At 39.6% G+C, this 24,132-nt stretch overlaps 1 protein-coding gene across 2 annotated transcripts in view; it reads right to left on the bottom strand.

The window, feature by feature from the left end:
• The window catches only part of SNCAIP (synuclein alpha interacting protein), an 89,974-nt gene that overhangs the window by 5,980 nt on the left and 59,862 nt on the right, over nt 1-24,132 (bottom strand). For both annotated transcript variants that reach the window (XM_079331585.1, XM_079331584.1), the window contains exons 6-10: nt 22,748-22,861; nt 15,940-16,065; nt 10,482-10,651; nt 4,008-4,100; nt 581-1,649 (exon numbers count right to left, since the gene is read on the bottom strand). In XM_079331585.1, the coding sequence (XP_079187711.1) occupies nt 581-1,649; nt 4,008-4,100; nt 10,482-10,651; nt 15,940-16,065; nt 22,748-22,861 (1,572 nt within the window). The remainder of the gene's footprint in view (nt 1-580; nt 1,650-4,007; nt 4,101-10,481; nt 10,652-15,939; nt 16,066-22,747; nt 22,862-24,132) is intronic.

Raw genomic sequence — 24,132 nt, 5'->3', positions numbered from 1 at the left:
CCAGTATGTTTTGGTACAGGCCTACCATGTGCTCTGACACAAGAAGATTCTGTGATATGAGGAGAAGGAGGTGAAAGAAGACTTGCTGCTGACACCTTCAATGCCTAGGGCTGGCGGTTACTCCCACAGAAACAGGAAGGACCATTTCTGCAATTTTTCCTTGTTTTTTTTCTTATTCTGTTGGCCTCATCAGTGTTTCTAGGACAGGACAGGGCTAGACCTTCAGTTAATTAGTCCTCAGAAAACCCATGGTTTCAAGACTGGCCTTCTCATTGTGTATTTTGTCACTCACTGCAACACCAAACATCATTTCCATTTGAATCACATCTGTGGAAAGACTTCAACACAGAACGTGTGAATCATATGCCCTAAGAGACTCTATACGTAAGGAACACCTCCCACTCCTTGGAAAATTCTTCCAAAACGAAAAAAGTGGATGGGCTTTCTCTAGGTCAAATATAATAAAATATTTGCGTGCATCATTTTCTAATAGAAAAGCAGAAGGAAGAAGCTGTCAAACTTATGCACTACTTAATGAGACAAGAAAAAAAAAGGCCCCTCCTTCTTTCAGTGTACTCACTGGCTTGTTTCTTCCTTTTGAGACAACTGCTGGATTTCCCTTGCTTTCTGTTGTCTTCCTTCCTAGTGAGGTAAAAGGCAGCGTTGAGGAGGATTTCATGAGGTTTGCTGTTTGACAGTTGTTGTTGTTGTTTTGGTTGCCACTCAGTGTCTCCATTATGGACCGAAAGGCCCCGAAAGGCCTTTTGAGCTGATCCCCTGCATGTTCCCCAGAGCTGGCTGGAGCCCGCACGAGTCCTTTGCTCCGCTCTTTATCCTTCTCCTCATTTAGTTCTGACTCTGCTAGCTCCACCTGTACCACAGGCTCCTCAAAAGTTACTCGAAGTTTCAAATTCTGAGAGGTTCTGCGCTTTGAAGATGGAGACTTGAGAGCACTCTTAGGGCTGGTGGCAACCTTCTGGGCAGTGGCACTGTCTGTGCTGGATGGAGAGTTGTCTCCACAGAACTGGCTCTGAGGTACTGTACCAGACTGATATGGGGCTTCATTATCTGGATCACTGCTCTCTGAAGTAGGGGAAGGACTGTGGCCGTCCACAGACTTGGACACCCTGATACCAAAGGGGAAGCGCCGCCCTGCTGTGGCACTGTGCTTCTTAAGCATCATGCTCAAACTCTCTGTGCTCTCAACACTCTCCACTATAGGCTGAGGTCTTGGTTTGTCAGTTCTTTTCACAGGGGTGTTCTTGTGGTCCTCAGAATTAGCTGAATCTGTATCAGACTCACTGAGAGACCTCTGCATCAGTTGCCTCAGACGGGCTAACTTCAGCTCCCTTTTCTCTGGCAAAATCTTCTTCACGTTCTTGGAGGATGCATGAGCATCCTGAAATTCCAAAGTCAGCTTTTCCTGCATACAGACATTTTCAGAGATTTCCTTCCCCAACAACTGGCGCAAGATTTTATCTGAGTCCTCATCTTTTATCTTAGCTCGAGCACGACTAGATGTACTCGTTCCCAAGCTGCCAAGAATGTGAATCCCATCTTGGGTGTTCAATTTACTTTTTGGTGGAGACAATTCATCTGCTTCAGATGGCTTCCACTGGGGCTTGCCAGAAGTAGGAGATGATGGCAGGCTTAAAGAGAAAAAGAGGAAATGTCACAGCAGAATTAAGGCATATCCAAAATGTGAAACTGGCATTTCCAATGTATGTGTCTGTCTCACTTTATTGTTACTTATCCTTTTCATCACTACCCACATGGAATTCATTATTGTGATGCCACAGCAAAGATTACATAGAGAAGGATGTAATACTGTTTCCAATCCTATGTAGAGTTTGAGTATCTTCACTTTCACTCACAAAAGAAAGACCCTCCTTAAAAATCAAAACTTAGAATGACTATTCAAACGCTAAATATGACTTTATGAGGAAAACTCTAGAGAACCTACTCTTATTTGTGTGAGCTGACATGCAAAAAAAACCTCACAAGGCCAAATGCCTACTAGCCAAGTCATATCACAATACAAAAGTAGTTTATTCTAAGTCCTGTGAATGTATCACCTCTCTGCATAGCAATGATTTCATAAATCTAAACTGCATCTGGTATTAATAATAACAACCATATAAGACCTCATAAAAAGTCAGTGCAATTTGCACTCAAAACCTTTTCAGACATGAAATACTGAAAAGCAAGAGAAAGGTGACATGAATGTATTTCAACACTAATAGAATAATAAATTCAATTCAGAACTCCAACTGTTTTACAGAAGGAAACAGCAATTTCAACAATGCCTGATTTGTGAAGAATGTAAATTGCAGAGACCTTTTCCTGTGACATATGCTAGAGCTCATAACACTTCACATTCTTACTTCAAACCACTTTTCCTCTAAGCAAGGAAAAGGTGATAAAATTTAGGTTCTTGTAAGGCTGGCAAGCACCCTCTGCTCTGATGAGTCCATAGTTTTCACAGTGTAAAAAATTCACATACCTATACTTACTAATTTTCAATTAATTTTATGGGTTTTTTTCTCTGTGGCAAACCTAAACATTGAAGAACATGTATTTGTCTACAGCACACATTCCTAACAAAAGGGATCTGTTCTCTTAGATCTGCTACCGCCTCCTTGGATGATGAAAACATCTACAAGTGAGTTCCAACTAGAAGGAAAAGTGGCAGCCAACTATGAAATAAAATAAATAGAGTGTAATTTTCAGACTTGCTCAATTAACTGGAATGATGTTGAAGCCTAACCTTTCACAGGAATAATGAGTGATGAGGGATCTGCTTTCACCTGATACTGAAAGTAAAACAGCCCTGATCCAGGCCAGAACTTGGATGAGAGACCACTTGGAAAGATCAGTCAGCAAAAATCACAGAAACCAAATGAGCTGGAATACAGCTCATTGTCCCTGTTGAGCTGGCACACAGGGAAGACAAAGATTCCTAAAAAAGGCAATAAAACCCTTTTCCAGTGTGGTTTTCTAGTTTGGCAGGAGTTTGCAGCCCTTTCCTAGATGAAATCTGTTCACAAAAATGTATCTCCCATCATAATGTCTTTGATATCTACAACTGCAACTGTTTGCACTTGTCTGAAACCAATACAAGAAATTCAGGGCCATAGAGCACTTGTACAGAAAAATGCTCAGGATTCTGTGAGAATTGACAACAAGCAGTCACTGACACTACAAGCTCATACTCAATGACCCAAAGTTCTGATTGTCAAAGGCTGCAGCTTGTATGCTGGCTTTACAGTTTCACATGTATGTAGCTCCCTAACAACTCCGAAACAGGGTGAACCACTGTATATGGATTCCAGAGAGGAAAACAGATTAAAAATAAGGATAAACAGAACTCTATCTGCATGAGCTTTACTTTACTTCTTTCAAAATCATCTTCAGCTTGCTGCCAGAGTGAAGTCATGTTTGCTTCATCTGCTTCCATGCAAATCTCTCAGTGTCAGATAGATCCAGTCCTCTGTCTTCCTCTTTAATGTCTGAAACTTGTATTTCTTTCTGTGACTTCTGACAGAATATGTAAACAATACATAAAGCTTCGAGTTTTGACTTTTTACACAAGCTACAGCAGGTAAAAGATTTAATGAGTGTAAGGAGCCTTATTAATACGAAAGCAGTTTTTTATGGTAACTTTTTGTAACTTACTGCTAAAAGTAATGTATTATAGACCAACAAACCATCAAACTTTACGTCTTTCCTAGGGTTTCTAGGATCTTCTGCTATTTGTCTACTTCAAAATATACTACATTCCCCTGTAAGATTTGCTTTCACTCTCTCGGGAAGCAGGGACTATTTAGTTTATACTCAAAGATTTCCAATACTTGTCAGCACTGTCAAATTCTAGAAGCTCGGCTTCGAGTCCACAAGGCATTCCCACATTTTCTTTACAGATTTATCTAGATCCCAGCTTCTCCTGACAACTGATAGATTATAAAAATGTGCAAATACAGCATGCAGTACAGTTCCAGTCACCTTACCTTGGGGATGTGGGCAGTGACTTGCCCTCTGACCGCTGTGCTTCTAAAAGCTGCTGGAGCTGGTTCTGTAAAGTCACACGTTCCACAGTCTGCCTGCAGGAAAATGGAAGACTGTTTACCTCAAATTGTAAAAAGGACTGCACAAGTAAGTTACAAGAAAATTGATGCTACCCTGCCAAATTTGTATTAAAGAAAGAAGTCCTCTTCACCTGTACTTCATATACTGAATAGAGAACTTATAAATAAGAACATAGAGAGCTTGTACTTCTGTCTGAATCTGTGCTGACATTTTGTGATCTCCGCAAAGAACAACTGAGAAAATCACTTGTCAGATTATTTATTATACTTCATATAAGGACAAGTGTGTGATCACAAGCAACAGTGAATTGAAAATGAGTGACAGACACAAAAATATGGTAAACCTAGGGTCATTTGTTTCTTTGCTTATGGAAAAGAATGGAAAACACACATATTAAGCAATCACTTCCTACAGTCAGTGATCTGAGCAACAGCTCAGGCAACTGCTTCCTCCCTTTCTATTTAGAAATTAACTCAGAGAGAAATTACTGCCCACTGGAAAGGACTGGTCCAAACTACAGCTGGTATTTGATGTCTGCACCACATTTGCTCTGGCAGAACCTTTCCAAAGATCCTACCTGGGCTCTGTATCCACTTTATGCCTGTGTAATACCCACCCAAGTTTATCACTTGCAGTGTGGTGTTGTGATCTAGACTGCTTTTCAAATTAATTTAGAAAACAGCACTTAAAAATTTGCAACAGTACATAAAAATTGTTAGTAATATGAGAGTGATAGTCACAGTACAAACTCCATTTTCAATTATTCACCCCTAATCAGATCTGTTGTCCTGCAGCCTATGAGAAGTAGGAACCAAGAAGGTCTCAGCTGAGCATTATAACCTGCAAATCCTCAAGCAGTTTTACAAAAATGGTAGATCAAGACAAAAAGGTCCTCTTTTCCATGCTTCCATACAATCCAGACATTCCTTCTTATATCAGAACTCTCCTTTTGCCGACCACCAGAGAAAACATCTGTCTAGTGATCTGTAATTTCCAGTGCATCTAAACACTGCACAGACAGAATTATTAGAAAAATTCTAGAAACTTAGAGATTTAGAGGTTTTTATTCCCTGGTCCTGACCAAATGACCATGGGGAAATTACTTTTCAACCGCTTCCCCAAGGCTCTGCTTCTGTTGCTATCTAAGCAATATGTTTTTAGTACTTTATCCTTGTTGGATATGCAGAACTAAGGCAGATCTCTACCAATGAGCTGGACACCTTCCTAGTTCACATGCCATCAGCAAAAGATTTAGCTGTGTTGCAAATGAAGTCCTTACAACTGGCAATGTCAAAGCCAGAAAGAATCCAGATCACTTTTCAGACTACAGGTTGTACTTGCAGGGCTGGCAGAAAACAAATGTTTTACTTTTAATATATCAAAGTGAGTTTGAGAAGTGAAATAGAAATAAAGGTGTGATCTTGACATACTGCCTTGCATTTTACAACACAGCCATGCTTTATGTAGATCCTTTCTTCCTTTTATTTTCCATCTTCCTTCCTCTGGCCTACACACTTCCTCAGAGTATTTTAAAATTACTCCTACCATCTGTCAACATTAACTTATATTGCAGCTCCCCAGATACTCTCCTATAAGAGCCAGTGAAATTCTTTTCAGGTTGTGATGCAATTCATCTGTTTTCTTCTCCTTTTTTCATTCCCTCATTTTTTTTTTCTAAATAATACAGCTAACAGTTTTTTATGTCTTTAGCTTCAGAGGAGATCTTTGGCATATCTTCCTGAGGTAATGTTCTCATTGCACTCAAACAATTTATTGTGCTAAAAGACTTTAAGTTTACTCCATTTTCACAGTTTAACTAGTTAGTGCATAAGTCACAGACACACACACATCTTGCCAGCACTAAAGATAAATAAATGCACATATGTATTCCAAGATAACAGGAAACAGCAAATCACAGCTTCTTGGAATAGCAATACTGCAAAGTATTAAAGCCAGACTGATTCAGGAGACAAGACCACTATAGCTTCAGGGGTAAGAGGGTATACTTGTTTTATCATAACTGATGGCCAAATCCTGGGGATCTTAGCTTAGCCAATGTGAGTAACCTGTAAGGACCCTTCGGTGTCTAGTTAGACATCTGGAGACCCCAAATACCTCCTGATGAAATCAGGGGGCTCAGTAACTGAAGAGGGAATAGGCTGAGGCACTGGGCTCTGCAGAAGTATCCCTCTTAGCATGTTTTCTTATTTCTCCTTTTTTTTTAATAATATGAGAATGACTATGGGTTTCTTACTATATGTCTATACAACATGCTCTACCCCCAACAAACCCCACCCAACCAAAAACCCCAGCAAGTTGCACATACCACTAGAGACATTTTTTATCAGTTATATTTACAGCTAATCCTACAATGTGCCATGAAAATCATGGATTTCCTTCACACAACACAAAAAACACCTATGAGAGAGAATACCAGACAGTTTTCTCAACTTCATCTTTTGACTCTTGATTTGTTTTGATCTTTGCCATGACAGAGATTTTGAGTTGACAGCATATCTAAAAAATTAGGAGGTGTCTCACTTCACTCACTATGAACCTCATCCAGGTTCATAAATGTAGGACATTAGTGTCTGGAAGTGCAGGTCCACTGTCAGGCAGCATTGCAAAAGAAGTCTAAGGAAGCACTCTATGTCATTAATTCTGGGATGGTTTCTTCAGACTAGGAAAGCCCAAATAATATAAATAAAGTTATACTTTATGAATGTAGGGATTTTCTACACTGGCAACTACAGATTTTTTTGGGCAGGTAAAGAAAGCAGTGAGAGAATAACTAAGATTGCTAAGACCTGTGAAGACCTCAGGAAGTAATACAAAAGCAAATTATTTTGTATAGTCTCTACAGGAAAATTTTGTGACTGCTCTAAGTATTTTGTTTAGCTCAGAAAGTCATACCGGATTGAAAAAACTTCTGTAATTGGCAAGAGATTTAAAGCAAAGCTTGCATTTTGAAGCCAGTAACAACAGGTCTTTGTAGGCCACTTTCTACCTATGGAAAGAATTCCTCATTTTTTTCCCTTTTGAGGGAAACCCTCAGTTAATCCTCTGAAGATCTGATGAAACATTTGTCATTTCCACTAATTTCCATTGTTCAAATATAAAGGTTTTTGTCCCTGAATGGAGATTTATCTCTGCATATTTTTCTATACTCCTCTGTATAAATCAACTGAGATGCTTTGGTTCAAAGAGCTGAAAGATTGAAAATTGGGAAAATGTGATGCTATAGTTTTAATTTTTTGCCTTCTGTTAGGGAATGGCTCCTAACAGTATGATGGCTTGGAATAACTTCTTCTCTGTGTTGCTTGATGACTGGAAGAACTCATGAAAAGAGAATGGAAGACAATACATCCTTCATTGGGTTAAAATCTTTGAAGATAAACATCTTGGTAAGTGCTTGTCTAAGAGTTTCTGCACTGCTTTTCTTCTTGCAGAATATCAACCATTCCAATCTTCCTGTGGTTGGAGGAATAGTGCTACTGGGTGAAGCTCCTTTGTTTTATCAATAAGGCGCTTAAAATAAAGAGGACTGCATGATCAGCTCATGCTTATGGAAGCTGAGGGAAAGCTAGGAAACACATAAGAGCCCTCAGTGTTGATACTGACTGTCCAGGTAATCCTCCAGGATACAATCTGTCTCTAGACCAGTGCTCATTAACCCTGGGAGAAGTAGTTGGTGAAAATCCAGGAAAGCCCAGCTGCCCAGGTTGCAGTTACTCCTGCATAACAGCTATGTTATGTACATTTGAAAGAATCAGACAGCAAACTTGACTTCCATCTGTTGCCATCTAATGTCTTCAGGATCTTCAGAACTGCTAGTTCCAGGATTTTCACAGGTGCTGCAGTCAGTGAATTAATTCCCCTGCTGTGATAAGGGTCCCCTTGACAACCCGCTCCATGGAGGTACTTTGTAGCATCCTTGGATTTTTCAGAAGGATGAGGACTGCAGAACAGGGCAAGAGTCTTCTTCTTCTTCTTCCAAAATCCCTTCTGGCTCCTGAGCCTGTGAACACGGTTCATTGTATTTATCAAAACCACTTGTGGCCTGAGGCCTTCTGCCCAAATAGCCATGCAGACGCTGCTCCTTCAAGCAGAAAATAGATTATTTCACTGCCTCAGTAAACTGCAACAGGGCTGCACAAAGAGACATACCTTTGTAGGAGAGGGAGAAAAGGCTGCTGCTGCTCTTACTGAAACTAATCTGAAGCCTGAAAAATAGGCTGCTTAAGGGAAGCAGATTTAACTCCAGCTGAAACAAGCAAAGAAACTCATCAGGAGTCAGATAAGAATAATTTCAATGACTTCCTGTGGATGCAGTCTGTGAGACAACGGGGATACTTGGAAAAATGTTAATAATGCTTTTGTCATGAAAGTCACAACAAGACTATTTCTGCAGGAATAAGTAGCCTGCTGACTCACATAATAACCAATTTTTTTCTGTATGAGAGGTAAAACTTTTATCAAGTACTGGATGAGAATAAAAAAGAACTGAAACATGAGTATTCTGTGGCTGCCACCTCTACTTCCTGGTGTGTGTGAATTTCTGCTGAATTATGGGGAAAATATATTTCATTATATATTGATATGAGTCAAATGCTAATGCTGTCTTCTAGGGAAATGTCTTACATTTACTTTTTCCCTTTGTGTCAGATGATTGTATTTTTCAGCAAGTGGACCAAGTCCAACCAGGTATATTGACACAACCAGGGAACATTGTCAGGCTGTAAAATAATGAAAATGGTAAATATTCTAATGATCCTCAGTTCAGTGTAGGTATTTTTGACAGAACAAATGTAAAAGCATGAAGATATGGCAAAGACAAAAAGTAAAGATAAAGACAGGGAGATCACTTCCCAGTATCTGTCACGAACAAAAGAGATTCAACATGGGGAACTTAATTCATTGTAAATTAGCACAATTATTTCATTACTGGTTCAGGTACTGGAAAATAAAGAAGGACAGACATTTAAAACATTTATCCTCCCCTTTTCCAAGCTCAATTTCTCACCCAGATTCATTAGCACACCTAGCTCCTCTTCACCATTCCCAGGCTTCATTTCAGACGCCTCTCTTGCCCTCTTGTCCTTGCTGCAGGTTACCTCCAGCCTTCTCAGTAAGCCAACACGCAGCCCACAGGTCAGGGCTCATGTGTGGCAGTTCCTCTCTGTTCCTTTTTTCCCCACCCTTTTTTGTTTGTTCCCAAGTGTGGGTCTTTGACAGGCTGCATCCCAATCAGGAAATCACTGTCTCTGGGCTTGTCCATGGGCTGCAGCCCTTTCAAGGTACCTGTTCTACCATGGGTGAACATGGACCATCTGGGGGTGTTTCTTCTTCTGGTGCACCTCCAGCTCCTCTGGCCTTGCTGTTCCCCCTGATTGCCACTCTTCTGTTTTCTTTGCCTCTCTGGCACCTTCTGCTCTTTTTCAGATATGTTTTCACACAGGCACTACAAGAATGACCAGTGGGGCTTAGCTGTGCCCTGCAATGGGTCTATTGCAGAGAGTTTCATCTAGCAAAGGTAAACCTTCACTTGCTCTCACTGAGGCCACTCTGCAGCTCCCCTGCCAGTAGAGTATTTTAATTTATACAAATACCAATATAACCAGTATACCAATATTTACACCAATACAACTAGCTACACGTTTATCACCATAAAATTATATGGTCTCCTAGAAACATGAGGTTTTCAGAAGTCATTTGCATGGACTGTGATAGCTGATATCTTGATCACATATCTATGCTGGAACCATGTCAGGTCAGTGCTGATGGTTTCTAAGAGTCTTATGAGGATACTGACATGCTAAACCACAGTAACTGCATCAACAGTTAAAGCAAGCAATTAGGATAATTTGTTTCAACATAATGAGCTCTTTACCCAATGTTTAATAAAACCATACCAAAATATTAAAACCAGTTCATATGAAGAAATATAGAATAGAAGATATTTCTGAGTAGTCATTGTAGGTTTCGGTGACTTTCCAAGACCAAAAAAAAAAAAAAAAAAAATCCTTCCAACTATTATTTCCATTATTCCTCCCAAAATCAACACCCAGCACTGTAACCTGTATATAAAATCATGCTTAAATGAACAGAAATTATGATCTGTAATGATGTGATTGCAAGATTTGCAAAGGGAAAAGGGACTGGATTTCTTCATCTGCCACTCCCTCCATGTATGCTCACAGCAAACTGCCACAAAAATAACAGCTGAAAAACTGAGTTGCTAAAGGTGAAGGGACAAATACTTGACAGCAGTAAAGAGTGGGGAAATAAGGTAGAAATATGATTTTAAAATGTCATATACAAGAAGAAGAAGAAAATAAAAACTGCTAATAAACTGATGATGAATTAGGATCTCTTGCTAACAATGAAACACTTACTCCTTCAGCTGCTTAGTCAGCTTGACAACCTGAGAGGCCAGTGACATACATGTCTCCACAACTACTAAGTAGCGGGAACACATGGTGTGCCCATGTCGCTCAGCACTTTGTGAGGGTTTCTCTCCCACGTGGTTTTGCATGGTGACATTTGCTCCATATTCAACCAATGTCTGCAAAAACATAAAAGGAAGAAGTGACATATGTAAGTTCAAATCTCTGCTGTGACTTCTGATCAGCATGGTTGGAAAAAACAGCATGCCTGAATAAAGTGCTTGAAAAATGTTAGTCTAAGCCAGTAATTTTTAAAATTCAGTCTCTGAAAAATCTGCTTGCATTTTGAATTTGAACAAAATCTACAACTCAGGTGTACCAGTAACATAGAAGAGAAGTTGCAGATCATAAGAGTTATAAAGGGACTATATTTTATATATTATTCTTTCCTCTCCCCTTGAAGTTCTACTACATTAATTTGGTTTTTGTTCATTCATTTGTATAGCATAGCATCTCTTGTAGAATTCATACAGAGAGTGGGACTACCAAATGCAGACAGAGGACTTTCGTTTGGCCACCTATTGATTCTTTCCTGCACCACAGTAATAAATAAACTTTTGCAGAAGCACCCTTCTATACATTACAGAAGATTGTGGTAACTTTACACATGGCAAACATAAAAAAGAAGACATAGGACATCAGTTCTAGATTACAACTGGGTCCAGAGCAGCAAAAACACATTGCTAGCCAGTTTATAGCACGTGGTGATGAGCTGTAATGGCTTACCAGGTCTACTCTTGGGATCTCCACACTGCAAGATATTGCAACACACCCTTAGAATCTCATTTTAGTAATGTCTTTGCTACAGTATTAGCTGACTCCTTTTGTTGTTTAGCTCTCCATTTTCTACCACAGCAGAATCCTTATGCTTAAAACACTCAATAGGAAGTCTCAGTGTCCCGACTCCTTAACTAAGTAAGGCTTTGATATGAAAGATAGGGCAGATACTTGAGGTCAGATAGGCACAAATTTCTTATTGCAGATAAAGAACTGTACAATGACTTTATCAATCTAGTTGGAATTTTAGGGGGGTTAGGTCATTGTGGCTTTTTAATGCTGAGAGAAGTCTCATTGCTTTGTACTTGTTTGGTTAGTCACTACTTTCTTTTGAAGACATACTGAAATACATGTCAGCTTTTAGTCTTCAAGAAAAATAATATCTTATACTCTCATGTATATCCCTCTATTACTCACAGTACCAGCAGAGAACCCCAGCTTGCTCCTGAACCATCCAAGCTGTATGCATGACATTTGAGTTATTCTGAGACTAGAATAAAGAGCGTTCTATGTGCAAAAGTTCTGTCCAGCTGACTTCAAGACATCCAATAACTGAAGCAAGATTTGAGACCAAGCCTTCCCTCTTTATGATCTGTTTGTGATAATCAGAGTTAAGAGCTATTTGCATTATTGGAGCAGGTAAAACAGGACCTAAATATTCTGAGCAATGCTTTGATACACATTGATACCAATCCCTAGGAAAACTTGTGATCCTGTACAGCCAGAAACTACAGTGTCATTAACTTTATGCATACATATGCAGAAGAGGAATTGCATGGCTGAGCTCCTGGTTGACTTATCCAAGCAGAGCTGGTAAACCACTGAGGGCTGGAGTGACTTGGCTGACCACAAACTGCAGACACAGAGACCTCTACATCTGCTGACAGAGAAGTGGAATGGGTGGTCTGTCTGATCTGCTAAAACCATACAGAAAGGAAAGTTATGAACTCATGCACTGCATCTCATATCAACAGATTGGTCTTAATTTGTCAAGAAAGAAAATAAAGGATAGTTATGACCTTGCAGAAAGTAATCACATAGTTTGAAACATGATAGGAGCGTCATATGCTCATAAACACAGTGAGTAAGCAGATGAAGGAATCACTGACAGCCTGTGATTCTTCATTTTTTATGCTGCTGCCCATAGTTTCCCTGCTTCTTTTATCACTTCTTTCTTACCAGATTATTCTCTGTACAGTATTTTAAATTAGACTGTAAGCTTATTGAGCACAGAGCTTATTTTGTTTCACATCACAAAATATCAACTACACTTACGACTGTGAGGTGTTAATGAAGTGATATAACTGACATTGTGTATTTTTATCACCACTAGATATTTTCATTACTTATTTCTCATGGCCTCACTTCAACAAAAAGCACTTGTTGAATTGCATGTTTACTAAAATAAAATAATGTTTAGAATTTTAAGCCATTTATTAAGGTTTGTTCTTCCCAGGGAAAGCAGGGCTAGTCTCTTCTTTGTTTAGTTTTATCCATGAAAACAGCCTGCAGATGTCACCACTCTGTTCAAAATAATCTACACCCATTTCTCCTCCAAATGCATTGCACATCTTGATGAGGCACTGTTGAGACAGCAACCCTAAACACACACTTCATAGCAACCCTAAGCATGCCCTCTACCACAACAGTGCACCCCACTAACATAATCATAAACATTTCTTCTGTCCATTTTTTTCCAACTGATCAGAGCAATACAACATGATAATAAACCCACTAGATTCAGCATGGATATGAGGGTTTGTTTATTTTATTTTTGTATGAGTTTCCACAGGACCCATTCCTCACATTTTTAAGAAAAAAGACATGCCCCCTTTAGTAAGAAAATGCAGAGATGGCCATGTTCTCATAGTCTGTTGTCTTTTCAAGACTATTCATTCAGCTCAACCTGTTTTTTTTTAATTACGCGATACTCTCAAACTGGCTCTTACAGAGTTATGTCTTCTGTGACCAAATATATAAAAAGACTGTAATAATAATAATAATAATAATAATAATAATAACAACTCTGCAGATGTAGATTCAACATAACACTGTGCACAAACACATTTAGCTCTCTGAAGAGGTTAGTTAGTGAAAATTCACTTTCTGTATTTCTTTTAGGGTTGGACTAATACAAATACTGTTCTGTATTTGCAGTGGCCTGAGGGGTGATATGGATTGGTTCTTGTGTGGTAACAGGAATAACATGTTTACTGATATATATCTGAGTCCTTTGAGAATTACTGCTCCTTCTTAGACATGTTTTCCTCCTTAACTTGACTTAATCACTTAAAGTTTTATTTCTTGCCTTTCTGCCAAGAGGTAATTTTTTCTTTTATCTGTTCTTCTCCAGTGACTAGTTTGTTTATCAAATACCTCTGTGCAATTTCCTGGAATAATTTTATTATTATTTCTTCTCCAAACAGCTTTTTCTCAAAGTGCCAACAACACAAACACTGTAATGTACTCCTGTGACTAAAGGTTCTAGCAAATTTGATGGATAGAGGGTACATCTGCAATCAACATGAAGTTGCTTCACCTTCAATAATTTACCAGAAGCACTGATCAACTAGGCAGGTGCCAGTTACTGGAAGTTGCCAAACTTGGCACCCATGTATGACGAGGGTTTGAAGAAGCATCCAGGGAAGAACAGGCTTGTCAGCCTGATCTCAGTGCCAGGCAAGTTCAAAGAGCAGATCATCTTGACCATCCTCTAAGTGCAACAACCATATTTGTACTTGCAACAAGTACAGGACAATCGGGGGATCTCACCCACACCATGGGTTTATGAAAGGCAGGTTCTCCTTGAACAACCTGATCTCATGCTAGGACAAAGTGATCTGCCTAGTGGATGAGGAAAAGGCTATGGATGTGTTTACCTAAATTTTAGTAAAGCCTTTGATACGGTTTCCCACAGTATTCTTCTGGAGAATCTGGCCGCCTATGGTGTGGATTTACTGCTCACTGAGTGAAAAATCTGGCTGGATGGCAGAGCTCTGAGAGTGGTGGTGAGTGTATTTACACCCAGATCATGGCTGGACAGTAGTGGTGTTCCCCAGGGCTCAGGGGGCTGGGGCCAGTTCTGTAATCAAGAACATGGACAAGGGGATCAAGTTCATCAAGTCAATTCACAGATATGCCAAGTTGGGCAGGAGTGTTGATCTGCTGGAGGGCAGGAAAGCTCTGCAGAGGGATCTGCACAGGCTGGATCACAGGCCAACTAGATGACATTCATCTGCACTTGGACCACCCCAAGCAGCACAACAGGCTTAGGGCAGAGAGGCTGGAAAGCTGCAGTGCAGAAAAGGACCTGGGGGTGCTGGTTGACAGCAGCTGAACATGAGCCAGCTGTGCCCAGGTGGCCAAGAAGGCCAAGGGCATCCTGGCCTGTGTGCACAACAGTGTGGCCAGCAGGAGCAGGGCAGTGACCATACCCTTTGCTTGACACTGGTGAGGGCACACAAGTCCTGTGTTAAGTTCTGGGCCCCTCACAACAAGAAAGACATTGAGGGGCTGGAGCAAATCCAGAGAAGGGCAGCAGAGGTGGGGAAGGGAGCAAAGGCCCTGTGAGGTTAGGGGAGCTGGGGCTGTTTAGCCTAGAGAAAAGGACACTGAGGGGGGATATTGTTCTCTACATTTGCCTGGTAAGAGGTTGTAGCCAGGTAGGGATTGGCCTCTTCTCCCAGGTAACAAGTTAACAGGATGAGAGGAAGTGGCCTTAAGTTGTGCCAGGTGATATTCAGATGAGCTATTACGAAAAAGAAAATTCACAGGGTTGTTAAGCACTGGAACAGACTGATCATTGAAGTGTGGAGTCATCTGTCCATTTGGAAGTGGACAAAAAAACCAGTGTGGAAGTGGCATTTGAAGATTCACTTTAATGGTTAACCTGTTGGTGGTGCTGGTTTGGCCAGATGTGATGATCTTTGAGGTCTTTTCCAACCTTAATGGTTTTATAGCTCTATGGCCAGCCATCCAGTTCAACTCCATTACTTTTTTGGTATGTCTGCATTGAACACAGGTACCAGACAGAGGTATCCAAACTGGTTTATTCTGGCTCACGCAAGTACTGTAGATGTTTAAGCCTTCTCAGCTGGACAAATCACCGTTTTTAGCACCTCTATAAACAGAAATGTATTGTCTTCAGTGGCAAAGGTGACTCACTGAAAATTAGTTAGAAATCAGCATCACTCCGAAAAGGGTAGTTTATTCAAGGTATAAATTGTTCAACAAAGCTATCTTTCATACTTCCCCTAAGCCAGAGAGCTACAACTACTCAATGGAAAAAGAAACAGAAGGAAAATATCAGAGTAATAAGAAAAGTATGCATATCTGCACTGGCTGCCCTTTTGTAACACAAAAACATATACACTAGCTGCTTATATATAAACAATATAATCATGCTTTCATCTTGCCATACAAGCTAGTTGAGGCTTACAACAATATACTCGAGCATATAATCAAAAACCCAGTACTTTTCAATATTTCTTTCTGACTCCCACTGGTTTAAAGTTCTTCCTTCAGATATATTTTAATGTATCAATAACTATTCCCACTCAGATTTCCCATAATAATTTTTTTGTCATCCAAGCTTGATGTTTAAAGGTTTCTCCTATAGCTATCACTCTACCTGTATGCATCCTAGATAGCCATGTTGAGCAGCTATGTGAACAGCAGTATTTCCATCCTGGTCAACTTCATCCAGTGAAATCCCTTGTTCTTGCATAAACTGAAGAAGCCACAGAAGAATTTTCTCCTAAAGGCAAAAAAAATTACATAATATAAGAAATAATGAAAAACCAAATATACTAGAGGAATATTGGTGCTGTCATCTATCACTAATACTGTCCAATTGTCCTGGCTTTGTAGGCTTAGTGCATAATGGGACTTTGGTTTGTCTTTTTGGGTTTCTTTTTCCCCCAAAGGAAAAAAAAGCTGAAATATTTTATTTCATAAAAAGACATTACAATACGAGTACTGTAACACATTCTGAGAAATTGTACAGAAAGACTGTGGATGTCTCTGTGTTAGTGATGAAACCTGAGGGAGAATAACCCATATATCAATCTGAAAATCAGGTTGCAAAATTTGGACAGACTTCACAAGCCCCTCTGGAAAATTAAAACAGGATTATGCTCAGATCACAGAGCTGAGCAGATTAGATTCTTCAAATATATAATCATTCTTCATCTCTACGGGGTTGGGCTAAAGAGGAAGCAACACAACTAAAACCAGAAAATAAAGCTACCCTAAGAACTCAATTTATTGACTCATGGACCATTTGTATGTCCTGTATGTAGGGCACAATGGGCACACTTGGACTGCAAACACTTGTCACTAAAAGTCTGGAAGCCAAAACTAAGGTAAAAACTTCTTTTGTGTGTGTGTGTGAGAGTGTGTATTGTGCTGGTTGTGCATGCCAAGTCACCTGAGAGGAGGAGCACAAAGCACAAGACACAGAGGCTGTTCCCTCTATGAGAACTTCCTCTGTGAGATGCAGGGACCAATCGCAAAGCTGATTTAATAATTGACAGCCTGGGAAACCAATTAAAAAAGCTATTTCTCTTGCATGAATCACACTGGTAAAGTTAATCTGGTCCGTTTCACTTCTGTCAGGAAATCAGGCGATAACTGGCGCGGCCGGGCCTGGCCCCGCTCGCCATGTGGCCTGGCTGGGCAGGGATGGGGGGGCCTGGGAAGCCTCCCGTCCTTCGGCTAAGAGCCTTGATGGCCAGGGGAGAGGGAAATATTTGCTAAGATCTTAGTTTCCCCAGCGTGGCCACAGCTCCTGCCTCCGTTTTGGAAGCAGCCAGGGGGAGGAGAAGCCCCCAGTGCCCAGGCAGCCTGGGGAAGTGCAGCTGGGACAGAGCCCAGCCGAGTCTCCCCTGAGCGACCTGAAAAATCCTGGCACGGCTCCCTTCATCTTCGGGGTGCAGTTCTAACCCTTCTAATGCTCGGATAAGACTGCAGATCTCCTGAGCTCCCCTGAATGAGAGGAATAAAGCAGGGAGTCTACTGAAGTCAGTGAAGTGGAAGCTAAGTCTCCTGGTGGGAAGAGATTGAAGAAATGCCACGGATAAGTTGGCTGAAAAACCTTTTTTTGTGGGCTATGGGGAGACTGGACTACACTAAAATTCCTTTAAATTGTGGAAAACTCCACTGGGGGGTTGAAGTGCTTGAGGAAAAACATCTTTTGCCCCGAGGGAATGGGGCTCTCCGTTCTGGAAACTGGAAAGATGGACAGAGACATTTGATGGAAAAAGAGATGAAGAGAATTTCTGTCTTTTAACAGCTTGCCCTTATAAGTAATACCCCATAAGTGTGGCATAACCCATAACACAGCTCTAGAAAGATTGTGAAGATGGGATGAAGTTCCACGCTTTGCAAATTTTCCCCGGGGGGATGCAAATTGTAGAAGTGAAGAAATCCCCTATGCCTAAACCAAAAAAAGGAACTTTTCTCTCTAGTGTGAACTGAAATGATTATTTAAGTGGAAAACTGACTGAAGTGCTCTCTGTATGTCGTGGCTAAGAAATATGGAAGTTGGGTGGGGGGGAAAGAGGGAATGATCTGGAAATCTTATTCCAAATTTCTTATTTTTTCTGTATTATTAATACATTTCTTCTATATATCCTTTTAAGTTTTAGGCCTGCCTTGTCTTTGCTCCTAATTCCTAAAAGAAATTGAATATATTAGAATTGGTAAACCCAAATCAAACCAAGATATGTAGGCAGATGAAATACACATTTGTTTGGGTATTTTTTCTAACACTGGAGAGTTATATATGTGCACTAAGTTTATTCGATTTCTTATTTTCTCCGGGGGGTTTATTTGGAAAAAAAATATTTTTCTCCAGGAACTTTCCATGCCAATTCAGATTACATTTAATTTTGCCACAATGAATACGATACTGCAAATCTAGAAAAAATCTACAGATTACATAGAAAAGTGGGGTCCATTAAAGCTGACTTCAGCTGCTTTCCCAGTTTTTCTATTTGAAAAGGTAAAAAGATTAAATTATATCCTAGCATAAAACTTTTTTATTTGAACATGTATTTTTTCGTATCTTGCATTGGTATCTATCCTGTTATACTGACTCAGAGCTCCAGCTCAAAGGAGCTTTGTAGATTATAGTGTTGCTGAGGCAAATGCTGATCCACAGACTTAACCTGCAGCACCTCAGTAGCTTCTGTGACACATAAGTACATAATCACCCAAAATTATAAATGTGGAAAACTAAGGGAGACCTAAATAAAACAGGACTGAAAGCACATATAGTACTGTGAGCAGTAATTAAGTAGAAAAGAGAAGAATAAAAATGGAGAAAGAAAATTCTAAAAAGGCTGGAAACCTGCATTTTTTTGTGTAAAAGTACCACAGAAATTTTGATCTCAATGAAAAGGAGAGGAATTGTCAGACCCTTCTAGAGCTATTCCAGTATGATTCTGCCCATTCAAGCATCTGAGTCTCTGCTTACTACTTCAGAGGGCTACTCTCTCTGATACTTATCTTCTTCCTATCTTCACTTCAGCAGCAATTTTGTTCTTATTACAGGGTGAAGGCATAGGTATTTTTACTTCTCCTTGGCTGAATGCCCAACACAGCTGACAGCCAAGATGTCTACAGATCACATATCCCTTTAAAAATACTTTAGAGCAATTTCTCAATATGCCAGTGGTGTTGGCCAGCTAGAAAGAAGGATTATACTGCTCCCTTTGAATTGCCCTTATGTTTTAATAAGGAAAAGGAAAATATTTTAGCAAAACTTATCTGCAAAACTGGAAGAGAACTCTAGCTTTGAAATTATGTATTTCTTTGGAACATTTTATGGACTAGAATGTTAAGGATGTTCTACAGTTTTATGATCACAATAGGCATGGAGCAAATGATGCTTTCTAGTCATTTATCTTATCAACAAGGAAATCAAGTGGCTGGGTGACTCTGTTCAATCATGTTAGGACTACCTGTGCAGTAAGTGACCACAGGCACAAGGTCATAGTTCTACTCAAGCAGTTTATGTTCCAACAAATTTATCCTTGACCAAAAATCCCCAAGAAAACAAATGCGTTTTTCACTTAAAACTAGGGAAAACAAAATCATCATATACCAAAACATGCCACATTTCACTTTATTAACACTCATATTATGTATTTGCAAGAAAAATGTTTTTGGGAATAGATTTATAGTCTTCAATTCATTCAGACAAAATGAAAGATAGTGAGAAAATTCATCAGATTAAGACAGTGAAAAACAACTACTTTTTTGTTAAGCAATAGGAACTGATAAATGCTGATAAATTACTCAGTATATCTGTTACTTATAAGACCAAAAATCTTTTCGCTTTAACAGTTATTAACACCTCTCTGGCATATTCTAGACCTACAATAATTCAAATCTCTCTACAAAAAGATTTCAAGAAAACTTGGGACAGGCTGCTGACTTTGGTTTTATCAGATGACTTCTGGAAAAGAAAGTACAATTAACACGGACCATTTAAATCATTACATGGCCTATGAAAGGAAGGGTTAGCATCCTGAGGAGTACTGACTCTACAGCCAATCCTGGTCCCATCACTTGATATTAATTAAATCAGCTGGTCTTCCCATTATCCCTTCACAGCAGAGGAGCAGGAGTGAGTGAAAACAACACACTGCCTTTGTAAAAATGGCAATAGACAGGAAAGCAAATATCCTGAGGTGTAAAAAAAAGATGTTTTGTTTGGTGTCTGCATATCTGAATGTCATACACTCCTTCCCACTGTGGTCTCCAAAACTGTACCACCATCAAGGCATGCACAGGATCCCCTCTCAATCCTCAGCCATGTTTTAGTCTGGTTGACCAAATTCTTCCTAGACTCTCTGGAATTCAAAAACCACAAACCCTTGGCATTCCCCATTCTCTGCCTCTTACCTGTGCAGTCCACACTACCACAACATCCTTGATGGAAAGACTTTCCAGCCCCATGAAGCTCTAAGTCAGGCCTAGGATGATGAGCACCTCTGACTGCACCACCACATTCCTGTGACATGGTGACTGGGCCAGGCACAGCTGGGCATGTCCTCATGACTTACACCCAGTGTGAAAAGACCAGCCAACCACCATGGTTTCTCTTGCATAACTTCATGCTTAAACCCTTGCTAGGAGCTATGATGACCAGGCTACAGGTTGACTTTGAGCTTTTCTTCTCTTCATCAAATTAATTTATGTGGCCCTCTCTCCTACTGGAAAAATAAAATGTTGCTGACATGTCCTTGGAGGCAGGCCATGACCATAGTTTGAGGACCTTTAACATAGGAACTTTGGTATGAACTCCCTTCTGTTGCCCATTCTAAATTGTAATTCTTGAAGAAAAATATGGCATGCATGTCAAATGCCTGGGGAAACAACGGATGGACTGGCTATCTTAGAAAAGGATTCAATAACAGGTCTTCCTTGTAAAAATATTACTCTTGTAGTTCTGCCAAGACCAGTGTTTACATGGATTATCTCTTGTGTAAGTAATGGTAAAATAAATTAAAGCTTCCAGGACAGTGCCAAGTAAGCATTTAAATTTCTCAAAGTTTCTTTTTTTCTTAACACAGTTGGGTAAGATAGTCTGGCACTCATTCAGCCTCAATATTCCCTCATGTTTGAAGGTTGTTTATGGATTATTAAAAAAAAAAAAAAGATAATTGGTATTACATGTGAACTTTCTTTGGCATTCAGATAGCTAAGAAAATTTGGCAACAATTTATATATCACCTTTTCAAATTTCATGGGTGGGTGATTGTAGCTGGTGTTTCTTAAGTGGTAGAGCTTCCGTTCTGCTTTGAAAAGAATCTAGATAAAGTGTGCCAGATCTGTTTCTGGCAGTAGATAGCACAGCTCACTGAAAAAAACTCCAAAACTTCACTGGCTTTAGTTTGTATAAATATCTTTAGAGATGAGGACAAAATTAGGCTAATCAAGTGAAGATATGAATTCAAGTTCACATGTAACTTTCTCTTCCAAACTTTTTCTTCCCAGTAGCAAGCACTCTTTTCTCTAATCCAGTTCTGATCTAGCTCACATATTCTGTATCCTCAGTGCTGGGTTTACAGCAAACTTGCTGACACCAGCAATCTGTAGGTCCAGCAGGGTCCTACCTCACACCAGTAATGTCTGCATAAAAAAGGAAAGTGTAGAAAAAGGAGGTGTGTGCACAGCATGAAAACAAGGGTATCTGCATGCATATAGAAACAGCAGGAGAAAAGGGAAACTCCCAGCTCCATAGCCTTCCAAACCTGCCTCATCTCCTTCCCCGTCCCTACAGTAAATTCATGCTTGGACAGAAGCAGTCAGCAGCAGAAACATGCCACAATAATTGTATGGCATTTAATGAGACAACCACACCAGCAAAAAGTTATTTTCTTAGTGGTTATATTTTGTTTCTTCTCTCTTAAGAAGAGTAAAAAGCATTAGCACAAAATCAGTGAGGTCTGGTGTCCCTGCCAGTGTCTGGGGGGTTGGAACTAGATGATTTTAAGGTCCCTTCCAACCCAAACCAGTCTATGATTCTGTGATTCCATAATTTATTTTTGTCTCTCAAAGAAACTGTGGGATAAAATGGTCCATTTGCCAAAGAGACTAGAGAAGAATAATTGATCACTATTTCTTTCACAGTAGATCCTAGAGAAGGTCCCTTGAAGAGGGATCTGCAAGATCTACTTAGGAAAAAATGGACATTGTGGGAAGAGAATGTAGTGCAATTAAGTGGCATATTTGTTCCTCCAGATATTAGCAAAGCAGTAGAATGCAGCACTTCAGTGGTGTCTCATTGTTATATCAATAGACAAGTTAGGTGTGAAACAGGACTGATTTACAATTAGCTAGAGCATGATATTAGTAACACCAAACTTATGGGATCAAACCCCATATGGGCCATTTAATTAAGAGTTGGACTAGATGATCTTTGAGGGTCCTTTCCAAACCAGAATATTCTGTGAATCCACGAATGATTTTCGTATGCAGTTTTCAATGAAAGTGGCTAAAGCTAGACAGATGATGTTCAAGTTCCACCATACTTCACTGCCAATAGAATGAATTCCTAAATTGCAAAATTCTGTTTCTCTTCTGATGTGCCCTGTGAGTTGTCCAGATGACAGCTGATCTCTTTAGACATTCTTGGGATTTACTGATTGGCCTAATATACTAATATGGTTAATGTGGCCTAATCTTTGCCTTGCCATTATTCAAACCTTAGAAAACAAAACCCAACCAACCAACAAACAAACAAACAAGCAACTTTAGAGCAAAAATGTGGAAAAAATTATACAGATTAAGTTAGGAAAGATTTTTCTATACTTCAGCTACTTCAGAACACCTGTAATTAAAAGCCACAAAATTATGCACATACTTTAACTTAAATTCTTGTATAAGCATCTAAGAAAGCTATTTGAAAAAGTAAGAGAAAGTCATACCTGGCCATAGCAACCTGCATAATGAATAAGGCTTGGGTGGTCTTTAGAGCAACTGAGTTCTGCAATAGCTTCTGTTTCACTCACCATCCACCGAACACACTCCAGCTGACCATTCTAAATAAGCAAAAAAAATCAACTAAATTCCAGCTGTTTCCATTCTAAACACATCTACTAGAGAGCAAAAAGCTTATCAGAGTTATTAAAAATTTCCAGTTTGATAACAAATTTAAAGAATAAGCCAACAGCACCTTTTATCTTTTTCTGCAGAAAGGCTGGCTTATTTAACAATTAGCTCCTTTACCTCCAATAATACTTGAGTATACTTTGTCGTTCATAGAAGGGTGTGTAAATGTGCTGGCGCTCTTCCTGCGAGTGAGGGTGCCCCAGCACAAATATTTTTAATGATGACCTACAAGACTGGACTTGTCCTGAGTCACTGCTAACTTCTGCAACACCCTTTAAGTGATCTGGCTTAACTAAATCTTGTGGCTTTTGATCCTTACTTCCAGAGTGGTTTTCACCACTGACACAATGACATTTATTTTTCTTGTTCTTCCTGTGTATCACTGTAACTCCCATAATATTGTTCTATAGGGTGCACCCATAGTAAAATATGTGTGGGATGTGCACCTATTTTCCGGAAAAGGGATAAGTATCAGAATGTATTGGCTTACAAACACATTATATACCTACCCTGAAAAAACAAGAAAGAAAAATTGCTAAAATTTTGTAAGACCCTAAACTGGCAGACTGTAACTATACAGTTTGACATGGCCCAAGAATCTGGAGCATTTCATTAGTACACCTAGGTATCATTTTAATTTTCTAATCATACGCCTTGGCTCAGAAAAACAAAAGAACCCAAACCTGACAACTGCACTAGGGCCCTAGGTCATTGAAATGATGCTTCAAATATGGAAAACTGTAGGTTGGAATCTACAAGTCTCAGTTTCCAAACTTTATCCAGGAAGCAAGTAACAATAAACCACCCCAAAAGAAACAGAAACTCTGGTTCTGTTTCACCTCTTTCCTTCTTTGTCCTAAAGGTATTTGGAGGATAAAAGGAGTGACATTTACTCTCACTAAAGAACCAGAATAACTATGGCTATATCATCAGCCTTCATGCACTATCTTTTATTTATGTGTAGCAACATCCTGAATTTCCATATTTTCCTACATAATAAGCTTTCCTGTAAACTTGGACATTATTTTTTTCAGATTTTCACATGTTGTTCTGCAACATGTACATTTTAGTGTTGATGAACTGCTTTAGACAATAGGGAATTTTCACCTCAAGGTGCTTTTATCCTTTGTAAACTTGTTATCACATTTATCTTACAAGATTATACAAGGTATTTCTAAATAAGAAATTGCTATGCCTCCCT

Source organism: Erithacus rubecula (assembly GCF_903797595.1).
Source record: "Erithacus rubecula genome assembly, contig: SUPER_Z_unloc_5, whole genome shotgun sequence".
Lineage (NCBI taxonomy): Eukaryota > Metazoa > Chordata > Aves > Passeriformes > Muscicapidae > Erithacus > Erithacus rubecula.
Note: the sequence above shows the minus strand (reverse complement) of the source record. Positions and strands in the feature narration are given on the sequence as shown.